We start from the raw sequence: 13,000 nt of genomic DNA, 5'->3' as shown, positions 1-13,000 counted from the left end.
AAAGGGAATCATGCCTCCCAAATCTATTAGAATTCTTTGAGGTGGGGTGGTCAACAAACATGTGAACAAGGGTCATCCAGTGGATATAGTCAGGGCCGGCGCAAGGATATTTTGCTCCCTAGGTGAAACTTCCACCTTGCGCTCCCCCACCCCTTGCACATCGGTTCATTGAGGGGCAAATCCCAACGAGCCTTTATAGCTCTAACTGCACCTGTTACCTCTTGATTTTAAAAAAAGATATTTCTTAATGATCAGTAATGAATACAATCATACAATACAAGGGCAGAGGGGGTATTTTATTATTGAGTTGTAAATCTTTTTCTCTTATAATATAAATCATACATGCTGCTAACATGGAAGGTTTGTGTGTGAGTCACATGCCTGGAAGTGAGACGATCCATGTTCTATTCCCAGCTTTTCCTCAGAATTCCTGCAACACACAGATTCTTCTCCCTTGCAAGGCAACTCAGAGGAACATCTAGAAGAGCTGGCTCTTACATAGACATATCCTTGGGCCAACATGACACCCAGATGCCTCATTTTCAATTGAATAGGCACATTGCCTACCAAGAACTCCAGAGAGCAGGGATAGGGAGTGTGCATGGTACACCATCCCTAGAGGACATGCTACCATATTTGTAACCAATGTGGAGAAAGATGTAAGGGGAACATGACCAAGTCTGCAGCCCAGCACCTTTTGAGGGAATTTGTGCACCAAGGGTACCCAGAGCGAGTCCCTTAAGCAGGACTACCATGTACTATGTGTCCTAGGGTGTGTCAGACAGTGCAAGGCACCAATTTCAGAAGAGGAGGGCAGGGTCCATACTACCGGCCCTTAGGAAAGTGCTTGGTTCCTGCAGAAGGTGGGAAACTGGGAATGCCCTATGGTTACCATGTGTACCTATTAAACCCAATCCGTATCGAGCTGAATAGTGGCTGGGGGCTGGTGTGAGGGATGCCCCGGGGCTCAGGAGTGAGCCGGGGGAGGCGGCAGGGATGTGCCAGCGAGGGAGGAGGGAGGGAAGGAGTGCGACAGCGAAGGAGAGGCAGGCATGTGACAGCTGAGGGAGGGCGGCAGCAGCGGGGGGAAGGGAAGTGGTTGGAGCTGAGCAGGCAGCAGCCAGTGACCCGGCAGCGCTGCACTTGCCAACCTCCGCCTCCAGCAGCAGCAGCAGCAGCAGGGGCAGGCAGCGCCCATTGAGTGTGGGAGGCAGGCAGGGGTGTCTGCGCGGAGCCGCGCCACTTCCAGAGCCGCCCCGACTCGCCTCTGGGCCCTCCGACCCCAGCCCGCCCCGCGGGGCCTCCGCCCGGTCTCTTCTCTCCGCCTGACACTCCCTCTCCAGCGCCATGGCGGCGGCGGCCGCCGAGCCCAGCAGCGGCCGATACCAGCAGGTGAGGCGCGAGCGGGGCCCGGCAGGGCGGGTACGCGAGCGCCGCGGCTTTCTAGGCCGCACGGCTGGGATTATGGGGCTCCGGGGAGAGCCGATTCCCCCGCCCCGGCCGAGATAGGGAGCGGTCGCGGTCGGGACGTGGGACCCGGTGTGGGGCGGGGAGCAGAGCCCCTCCTCCCGGGGGGGAGGATGACCCCACAGCCCCCGGGCTCTGCCGGGCACCCCGAGCCCTGGGCCTAGGGGCAGCGGGACCCTGCCGCCCCTGCATGGGCGTGGGGCTGCGCGAGCCCCCCACTGCTCCCCGGGCCGCTCCTCCCGTCCGACTGAAACAACCCTTGCAGCCTTGGCCGCTGGTGTGGGGGGGGGGGGGCCGGGAGTGTGAGACATCCAAGGCAAACTACTGTGTGGACTGTAACCCCCCATTCCAAAAGTCAATGCCCGTTCCTTGGCTAAGAGCCCGTGACACACCTAAACATTACAGGTCGGGGGAAGAACTAGACATCAGCCTCCGGGAACAGAGGTCCTGGCCGTAATGCAGCCTGGCCAAGCGGGCGTGAAAATCTGCACAAAATCATCTAGGCCGTGCTCATCAGTGTGATCACAACATACACAGATGGGGCTTCCCTGCGCCGGGTGGCATTGAATGCACATACAGTATTGCTCGGTGGAGTGTACCAGTGGAATTTGGGGGGGTCCGATGTGTCTTAGTATAGCCGAATCCTGGGTTAGCATCAGGATGATTTAATGGGATGAATTTACTTGGTGCTGATGAATAGTTAAGTGATCTTCAGTCAGGAGTAAACTAAACCAAGGATGTAACATTTATTTGGGTGTTTTGGACTTTTCACGGTCACTGACAGGTTAAAGCACCTTCTCCATAATAGATCTTTGGATAGAAGAGTTCGAAACTAAAATCCCTAATTGTGGGAATTTAGGTGAGATAATTTAATGTATGTGACATTAAACTCATCCAAGCACAGAGGGTCAGAATAAGGTTTTGCATGCCACTTGCGGTCTGCATGGGAAGATGGGCATGAGTCGAGCAGCCACATAGTGGTTGGTGCCTATCCTGTGATGGATTGAATGGAAGTTCTCAGTAGACTGGCATAAAATTGGCCATTGGCTGCAGACTGTTGGGGTTGGGGGAAGGGCGCAACAATGAGGATGGATCTGAACTTAAATATCTGCACTTGATATTGCTAGTCTTGATCAGGGCCAGCTCCAGGCACCAGCCTGGCAAGCAGGTGCTTGGGGCGGCCACTCCGGAGCGGGGGCGGCACGTCCAGCTATTCGGCGGCAATTCGGTGGACAGTCCCTCACTCCTGCTCGGAGCGAAGGACCTCCCGCCGAATTGCCACCGCAGAGCGCGGCTTTTTGTGTGTGTGTGTGTGTGTGTGTGTGTGTTGTTTTTTTGTTTTGTTTTGTTTTGTTTTGTTTTTGGCTGGTTGGGGCGGCCAAAACCCTGGAGCCGGCCTGGTCTTGATGTTCAGCTCTTTTTCTTTCTTAGTTGTCTGTGTGTAGTTCCATGTTGCAAGTTACTGCATTTAATGATCTCCCAATCCCAGTTGTCAGGGCCGCTATCTTATGCCGATATTTCCTAAAAGCTACTTTCTTCTGCAGTGTCCGTAAGCAGAGATAATGTTTTTTAAATTACTGTTTTCCCCTCTTCTAGATTTCCTTTTACATCTGGTCTTCTCTATGTGACTCGCTTAGATTAAAAACGTGTTTGGGCAGAAACTGTCCTTATCTGAGCATATTGTTTGTGATACACAAATAATTATTATTAACAATAAAGATGATGAAGTGGAGCCCCACAGTCTGCCCACATATTGGGGAGCTGAATTCCATCCCCTTGCTCCATGTGATTCAGACTTTCTGTGGGAAGGAAATGTATATTGCTTGGAACATGTGTCTAGCCAAATATTTGAGAAACATAACTCTAAACTAGACAGACAAAGGCCTCAGTCCTGCAACTGGCAGTACGAGTGGACCCTTGTACCCACACATTCCAACATGTAGAGTTAATTAAAACAAAGGAGAATAATTATGATCAGTATAAAAGCATTACAAAAATCTTTTGATTCTGTATATAGTTTTCGTTCCTAGTTTCAGTTTTGGTTTCACACAGTATTTATCTTCTCTTCCTGTTCTTGTATGCAGTGCAGTCTCAGGGGTCCTGCCTGAGCTTGCTGGAAGGTTTCCTTTTGATAATTTTTTAAATTTTGTTTTGTTGTTTAAAGGGCCTATGTGAGATAGTCTCCAAAATATAGGTTTCCCATGTGGGCAGGTATTGAAAATTACCAACCCCAAATTAAATTAATAGTTTCGATGTCATTAGAATATTTCTAATTAAAATAATGCTTTATTTTAAATTTAAACATTCTCCTGCAATTGTAATTCAAATATTTCAGCATTGTGCTAGTGCATCAGAACTAGAAAGGTAAACTGACTGGTCTTAATTGTTCTAGCTGAGTGAAGTGCAGAAAGTAAACTAACAATATGGGCAGTGAAAAACATATTAGATTTTTAAGGGAAGAATGAATTTGTATGAAATATTTACTATCTACTACTTATTACAGTGTCATAGTAGTGACACTATAATAAGTTGTAGATAGTAAACCATAACGGCACTTTCTCTTTTCAGAGTGCTTTAACCTTTCAAAATGATTTCCCATTAGGATTAAATTTTTCATGATTATTCTCAACTCAGAGGTTAGGGTTTTTTACGTATGTCTAAAAGCTAGATAAAGCTCTATTTAGTCTTTTAATATATATATTAGCGTAAGAAGTTTGGGGTGGGAGGAGTAAAGCTTTTTTAAATATATCTGAGACATATATAGATTTTACGTGTTTTCACCATTAAGAAAGTTTTCAGTCATATTTTTTTGGTCTCAGATATTTAAAAAAGCTTTACTCCTCCTACGCCAAACTTCTTACGCTAATATTCGCGCTTCTGTAGTACCTTCTATCTCAGGATCTCAAAGTATTTAAACATTAATCTGTACGACGCCTCTGAGAGTCAGAAGCCTGGTCTACACTTAAAATTCAGATCAACATAGGTACGAGGCTCAGGGATGTGAAGAAGCACCATAGTGTAGACACGTCTAGGTTGATGGAAGAATCAGGGAGGTGGATTACACACAGCAATTGAAAAACCCCTTCTGTCACTGTAGGAAGTGTCTACACTCTGGAGATGCTGCAGCACAGCTACAGAATCAAAGCTGTGCCGTTGTAGCACCCGTAGTGTAGACATAGCCAGAGTCTGGCCAGTTCTACACTAAAAAGTTAGGACGACCTAGCTACGTCGCTCAGAGGTGTGAAAAATCCACACCCCTGAGTGACATAGTTAAGCCAACCTAGCCCCTGGTTTAGATAGCTCTAGGTCGACAGAAGAATTCTTCCTTCAATTTAGCGATTGTCTCTTAGGGAAGTGGCTTAACTACAGCAATTGGAGAACCCCTGACATCGCTGTAGTGGGTGTCTACACGGAAGTGCTGTAGTGGCACAGTATGTAGTGCTGCCTCTATGCTGGTGCAGTGTTTCTAGTGAAGTCATAGCCTATGTTACAGAAGGATTCAAGTTCTGGTCTTATGGTCCTGAGCCCAGAGGGGGTATATGTGGAGGAAGCATGTTGCTCCCTAGAAGGAGAATATTGTGTTACTCTTTAATTCCTCTCTGACTGATAAGAATGACATTACACAGTTCTCTGTAAGGAAATCAAAGCTGTCATTTTGCCAGGTCCTATTAATCTCTTAACCATGCACATAACAGGGTGGTTGTTGTTATTATAGCACTGTAATTTTCCTGGTACTTTACAGATTAAAAAGATCGTCCCTGCTCCAAAAGGAGCATCAGAAAATGGAAGGTACCATGAAAAGGCTGTCATAATACAGAATCTTTGAGAGTAAATGTAATTGGAGTGCGGGACCCTAAGGGACATGCAGGAAAGGGGAAAAAAATCTTAGTTTCTCAATTCTTCTTTTCTTCTCTTAAAAAATATGTTATTGGATTGATTGGTATGCTGTGGTCTGTCTTGCTCCAAAAGTGTATGCTATGAAAATAAAGATGCATAGCTGACATTTAGCTGTAGAAAGGATGAGGAGAATCATTTTCTAACACTGAAGATGTCAAATTTAAATCAATTTTATCCCATGTTGCTATGTATTGTAATGAATAAGTGAATAAGGATCAGTCACTTGTGACTATGACATGAAATATAGCCCTGAGTTAATAACCACAGCGGATATATTTAATTTCAGGAACTGGTAAACTGACAAACTGTGCTCCCAGAAAGCAACCCATAGAACAGGCTCATACATTGAAATCACACACTTAATTTTTATGTTACAGGATTATGAAAGGGTAGAGGAGGGTGGAAATCCTGATTTTAACGTTTTTCTTACTTTTAATTTGTCAGTGGGTTTCAGATTGTATAATAGCAGTGGTGAGTTACTGGCTGGTCCATGGCAAGCTAAATATAAGGGTTTTAGATGTATTATGACAGTATGGTAATTTAAGCCCCACTCCTGCGAACACTTATGCATGTGCTGAACTTTATGCGCATAAACATTCCCATTGAGTTCATGGGACGACTAGCATGTGTAAAATGTTTTTATGAGTGTGTGTCTTCCAAAAACTGGAAGTTATTGTTTCAGAAAAAATGAGTTTGTCTAGATATCCTAAAGACAACAGGAATGAATGGTAAAATTCAGTGTCAGAAAAAAAAAGTCTTCTTTCCCAGTACCAGTCCTCCACTGAGAACTGTGTGCAGGCCCCATATCCGCCATGAGCCTTGTCTCGGTGCACGATCGGAGGCTAAGTCACTTCACCAATAAGAGAAACATAAAAATGGTGTTTGATTTTGATTTTTTTTAAAGATAATCTTTCGGCATTTTTAACCATTGTGATTGGCTCAAATACGAGATGATACTGATCAAAAATAGCATATGCTTGTGCTCTCAAAGTGATGCAACAATTAATCTAATAATGTATATTCTGCTTTCTATGGTTATTGTTTTTTCACTAGGCTCAGAGTCTGCTGTATTTCTTTGATAGATTTAAGTCATTTGTGGTGAGATCCTCAACCTCACTCCATCTCCTCTACGTTAGAGAAAAGGGGCTGGAGTAGCTTACAGGAGCTGGCCAGGGTAACAGTTTCAGGCTGTCTTTCAGGGACCCCCTCATAAGATGTGGCGTAGGGAGGTATGCCAGAGGAAGGCTGAAGTGGGAGGGATGTGTTGGGAATGGGGCCATAGCACACAGTGCTGTGGAAATTTTGGGCAGCACTGTGTCCCATAGGGGAGCCCCATGAAGCTGCCATAATTTGGCTTCTAGAGCTGTCTAAGTTATGCTGAGGGCCTCTTCAGCCTCTGGAGTGGCTCAGGATCAGGATGAGGTTATGTCTACGCTGCAAAAACCCCGTGGCACCAAATCTCAGAGCCCTGACTTAGGTTTGGGCTGCAGGGCTAAAAATTGCAGTGTAGATGCTCAAGCTGGAGGCTGGGCTCTGAGGCCCACCTCCCCTATGGCTTCAGAGCCTGGACTCCAGCCCAAGCCTGAATGACTGTGCTGCAATTTTTAGCTCTGCAGCCTGAGCCCTGTGAACCATAGTCAGCTGCCCTGAGCCAGCCAGGGTCATGCCGCAGGTCTTTTATTGCAGTGTAGGTGTATGTAAGAGTCTGGGAAGATCCAGCAATCTTTAGAAGTTGTAACTAAATATAAAGGTTATGGAGACATCAGTAGCAACTCTGTAGTTAAGGTTATATTCAGTTTTCCAGTTGAAGTGAGGTTTTAATCTCTAAAGCATGAAAACAAATGCAAAGGACATGTTTATTTTATGCTTCATTGTGTGGGCACAGTTAGATTTATGATGTCCACAACTATTCATTTCCTTGTTATTTAACTCTTGCAGTTAGTAGTGGATGTGATTGGTAAATGTACTATTGTCATTTAGGTGAAGTTTTGATGGCATGAAATTTCCAAGGGATATTGGTGCTTTTTGTTTCTTCCTCAGTCTTGTTACCTCAGTTGAGTTAGCTAAAGGGGAGTGAAGAGGCGTCATGTGCTTTACCGTGCAGCGTGACGCCTTGAATGATCCAGCTAGCATGAGTAACAATATTGGCTTCAGCATGGGGAGTAGAAGCCCAGCATGGTCCCTAGGTACGTACTTGGCTCGCTAGCCCATTCTGAAGCTTGCGCTGCACTGTCTTCATAGTTATTGTTACCTGTGCTTGCTGGATTCAAGCTTGCTCAGGTGGCTGATCTGTGCACAGCTTTTTCTGTGTAAACATACCCTAAGGTAAGAGGACTTTTCTACATTTGAAAGTTGTTTCGGATTAAGGTAGGGTGTGAATTTCAAGTGCAGTAGCTATTCCTGAACAGCTCCATGTATGGACACACTTTATTCCAGAATAAGAGTGCCTTGTTCCTGTTTTGCTTAACCTATGAACAAGGCACTCATTCTGGAATAAAGCAAAACAGGAACAAGGCACTCTTATTCTGGAATAAGTGTGTCCACTTACGGAGTTCAGAACAGCTCCATGTGTAGACAGACCCTTCACCTGTGACTTAATGAGTGTTAAGATGGCTTTTCAGTTGCATTAAATTAACTCAGTTGAGCTAACAGTGTTGAAGAAAACACCCATTTTGTCCTTTGAGACAAGGCCACAGATGATTTTAAGGCCTTGGCTACACTTGGGAATTCACGCGGCAGTGCTGCGAGAGAGCTCTCGCAGCGCTGTATGTACTCCACCTCTCCAAGGGGAGTAGCTTGCAGCGCTGCGAGTGAGCGTGCAGCACTGCAGGTGCTGATTACACTGGCGCTTTACAGCGCTGCGCTCGGGGGTGTGTGTGTGTTTTCACACCCCTGACGCAGCAAGTTGCAGCGCCATACAGCGCCAGTGTAGCCAAGGCCTATGGTATCCGTGTGGGTGGAGCTGTACAGAGGTTCACCTTCGTGTACCAAGTTGCAGGATCAGGGCTGTGGTGCTTGATCCTGTTCTCATTTAAGTGATGGTAAAAAACTTCCAGTTACATTAATGTGAGTAGCTTTGGGCCCACAACTCTCATTAAAATCAATGGACACAAAATTATCCACAATAAAAAAGAGTTAATCACTTTGCTTAATTACAACTTTTTCTCTTTGCATGAATTTTCAGGGAGTTTTAGCAATAATAGAAAGTTTGGAGATTTTGAGCTGGAAGGACCCAAAGCAACATCACACACAAGTCAACATTTCAAATGTTAAATAACTAACTCAAATTTAGAAATGTTTCTTTTTTCTCCTTCATAGATTGCAAAAATAGTTTCCTTTGCCTTTAAAGTAAATATGGCAGTTTTAGGTCATATCCTATTTCAAGTCAAAGTTATAGGGGGACAAAAATAGGGCTTTATAATGAAAATTACTTGTAACCTTTATATAGGGAGGCTATTGGCTCTCTGTACTAGTCTCTAATTTATTAGGAATATATACATTGAAAGTGTGTTTTGTTTATACTTGGCTTTCACAGCTTCTGTGATTTTCACTGTGGTGAAAGGCTGTAACTTTGGCATTGATTCTTATGCAGTCTGTGACTGCAGTGTTTTCCTTTTAGAAGTCTCCTAGAACTCGTTACACTGCCATAGAAACAGCATGAGATGTGAGATCAGATGAAAGTTATCTGCAGTTAGAGCTTCTTGTATGTTATCACTATGGGACTGTTCAGCAATTCTGCTTGAGCACACCAGAAGTTGTGAGCATGAAATACATGTTCAGTGTAGATTCTGCCCAGTAACACGGGTGTTACTGAGTACTTATCAGAGTTTCCTTTGAATGAGAATATACAGTTGTGAACTAGTGGCAATGGTAATTTTTCCAGTCTGTGAATCCTTTTTATTAAAAGGTTTCTTAGTGATTTAACCCTCCAAAAACTGAGTGATTAAATTTTAATGGAACATACTGAATCATAGAAGACCACTGATAACAACTAAAGTATTGGACAAATGGTAAAGTAGTTATCTTTGTTGCATGTTTTAAATGATATTGGATTTTTTTTTAAGTTGGAAACTTTATATTAAGGAACTTTTTAAAAACAAGAATGTTTGAGCTCGAAAAAATAATTAAACTTCATTGTCATCTTTTTGCTAAGGCCTCAATCCTACAAACACTTATGCGCACACTTAACTTCACTACCATGAGTAGTCAGTCCCTGTCACAGTAGTAAAGTTAAGCATGTGCATAAGTGTTTGTAGGATTGTGGCCTAAGACTGCAGCGCTCATCTGTTCTTTCCAGACACTGAGGTCTAATTAATGTTTAGCAGTACTGAAACAGATCTTGGCTTATATCTACAAGATGTCAAATTAAAATCAAATGTAATTTAAAATTCACTCATTCAAAAATGGTGAATGAATTAATTTGATTGTGAACTTGTTAAAATGGACACAATCAAGGCATATTTTAGAACTTCTCTTTTGTTTAGAAACGCCTCTTGGAAGCTAGAAACTGTTTCCTTATTTTTTCTCTCCCACCCCCAAATCTTATAGGGATGATTTTGAGTGCTAGATTGGTCAGGCCAAAACTTTGACTTTCAATCTTGAGACCATTAGTTTGATTTTTTTTCAGGAACACTTGGGCATGGAGTTCTATTTAGAGCTTGTTTTGTTGCACACTGCCATATTGTCATGGCAGTAATATCAGAGACCCATCTGCATTCATTTATTTCTGCGGGTAATAAATCACGGTTTTGTAGAGTGATTTTTACAAGAAAAAATTCAAAGGCTTTCTTGGAGGCTATTCTGTTTGATTTCAATTTGCTTTGTGACTGTGGACATCTAAAAGGCAGGTTTCTACTCAGACGCTTCAGCACCTGTTCCGTTCTGTAGGATTGCCCTTGTAATAGTTCAGAAAAGCATGGAGAATGGATTTCATTTTGTCTCTTTCCATTCCATTTGCAATAATCTTCTAATTTAATTTAAGTTAGATTCAGTTTTGAATGCCCGAGTATCACATGCTGATATTCTTCTAAAGCCTCTTGTTTTCTGACTATGGCTTTTTAAGAGTTAGAACTTGCTAGGAAATCTGATAGCTTTTGTAATTTGTTCAAAAGTAATCTTGCAGTGCTGTTGAGTAGTATGTCAACTGCAGATTTTACTCCTGATTATCTATAAAAACACATCTAAATGTGCTATTCAGTACCCAGGGTATGGATTTTTAAACACTTGTTTGGAATTGGTGTGTGAGATCTGTGGATAACTTAAACATGGAGTTTAACCAAAAGATATTTCAGAAATGATACTATATCTGAAGCCCATGTAACAGTATGTTTTGAAAGATTGCTAAAATAAAAATATTTTAGTTATTAAATGAAGACTTTGCATTTCAGTAGAAAAATATTCAGCCAAAATTCTCAAGCATTTTACAAAGGTTAAAGTTCACACCAGCACTGTGAAATATGTAAATATTGTTAGACACCTCTTACACAAGAAGAAACTGAGACACAGAGGGTGAGTGCCTTCACCATAGCCTACGGTGACTTCATGACTTCATTGGGAATGGAATATTCCAGCATCTCTCACATACTCTAACAACAGCACGTTACTGCTCCAATATCTAAGTAATTGAGGGGGAAATACTTAGCTGAATTTTTTTAAACTAACACTCTAAATATCTACTAACGTTTTAATCCAACGTTTTTTCTTTAAAACCCAACAAAAAAGAATGTTCTTAAAGTAAAATACTTCAGTGAATCAAAAGGAAAGTAACTCTTGGCCTAGATCAGAGAATGAAAAAGCTCGCTTCTGACTTAACTCAAGTTGTGCTTACATCAGAATTCTACTGTTGTGAGCAATTTTTTAGTAGCCTGAAGGGTGAAAAATCTCTTGCAAGAGCAGATAATAAAGCATTTTTAATTGTGTATGCCAGGTGCCTGCACCATCTTGCATGGAAAATGCAAGACTAGTGCTGTCATGGCAGTGTTGGGCCACTTGAGGCCTGATGATTCATTCTTCCTGCCACATGAACCCTTATTGTTTTGTTAATGAGCACTTAGTTGAATTTTAGATGCCTGGAAACATTAAAAAGGCTGCAAGACATGTCTGCGTACCATGTGCATTAGAAGGGAAATCTTTTTCTTATAACTATTTAGAATGTTGTGGGCCTTGGAATCTTCTAAACTCTTCTTAATTGCAAGAATATTTTTTGTTCTGCCCTCTTCCATCACATGTGCATTTTCTTCTTTATTATATCTTGTAATATTATGTCATTTAGCCAGCACTTTAACTTTCTCTCCCTTTGGGATTACATCTCTCAAGTCTCTAATCCCTCCCCCCCCCCCCCCATTTTTTTTACTTATAAACATTAGAAAGGCAGTGGGACACTTCCTTCCACTGTTAAGATAGCAGGTGATGCTACTCAGAGAGTAATAACAGAACATCTAGTTTGCCAGACCCTTACCTCATTCACTGTTAATGTAATGAATTTTTATGCAAGTTTATTTCTCAGCAGATTACATAGCTGCAGTTTTCTTGGGTAGTATTTTAGGCTTTCATTTTCAAGTGTAACTTTCAGGAATTGAAATGGGGCCTACACTTCATAGAAGGGGAAGACAGAAGAGTCATCGGGTCTGAATCTCTGCATTTTACGGGATTGTTCCTTAGATTACCTGCTGTGTTTTCTCCAACCTGTTCTTCAATCTCTGCAGTGATAACTCAGCTGCCTCCTTTCAGAATACAATTATTCTTCAAATTGAGAATATTTTTCCCTAATGACCAAACTACATGTATCATTCTTGTCCCCAGATTACTTCATCTTGTCCTACCTATTGGCATTTGGACTAATAAAATAGTATTTAATGAACTGGGCATGCCCAGAAAATTAATCTGATACTACTTTTTTATCTAAAAGCTTTTTTTAGATTATATATTTAAGATTAGATGGGGGAGGGGAGTATGGTGTAGTAGTTAGAGCAGGAGACTGTTCTGACTTAAGTCACGTTGTGCTTACATCAGAATTCTCCTGTTGTGAGCAATTTTTAGTAGCCTGATGGGAAAACAAACAAACAGAGAAAAGGAACTTGCCCAAAGTCACCAAGTAAGGCACTGTCAGATTGATTTACCACAGTGTCTATACTACCCTGTGTCCACGGGAGATGCTGTCCTGCCGACTTACCTTACTCGGGGAGCGCTTTCCCATCGACTTAGTGGGTCTTCACTAGACCTGCTAAATTGACACCGCTGCATTGATTGTAGCTGATCTAGTAAATGTAGACATAGCCTAAATTGCTACCAGTGTGCCCATATTGGTAAATGAGTGGTATCCTAGCTAGAAGGGGAGGGTGATCTCAGTGGAAGTGGAGGGGATCCTGGTACAGAAAAGGGAGACTTGTTAGTTGAAAGCCACTGTGTCAGAATAATGGCAATTTTGGAGGCTTGTGGAGTTGGTAATTCATCTCCAGAATGAAGATTTGAGGAATTTAGGGAGACTTTATATTGTACCTAATTAGCCATTTGCATGCACAATTACCTGTTGTGTATGCAATCATGATAATTTTACAACTGAATTAGGCATGTGATTTGTCCATTTAACTTTTTTTTTTTTTTTAATCTGACCCCCACATATTTTCTAGCAAACTTC

At 42.5% G+C, this 13,000-nt stretch overlaps 1 protein-coding gene across 1 annotated transcript in view; it reads left to right on the top strand.

Annotated features, from left to right (window-relative positions):
* The first annotated feature begins 962 nt into the window (after positions 1 to 962).
* The window catches only part of NDFIP1 (Nedd4 family interacting protein 1), a 32,051-nt gene continuing 20,013 nt past the window's right edge, over positions 963 to 13,000 (top strand). The window contains exon 1 of the mRNA XM_005302846.5: positions 963 to 1,392. Coding sequence (XP_005302903.1) covers positions 1,348 to 1,392 — 45 coding nt within the window. The 5' untranslated portion in view covers positions 963 to 1,347. The remainder of the gene's footprint in view (positions 1,393 to 13,000) is intronic.

Source organism: Chrysemys picta, chromosome 8 (genome assembly GCF_011386835.1).
Source record: "Chrysemys picta bellii isolate R12L10 chromosome 8, ASM1138683v2, whole genome shotgun sequence".
Classification (NCBI taxonomy): domain Eukaryota; kingdom Metazoa; phylum Chordata; order Testudines; family Emydidae; genus Chrysemys; species Chrysemys picta.
Note: the sequence above shows the minus strand (reverse complement) of the source record. Positions and strands in the feature narration are given on the sequence as shown.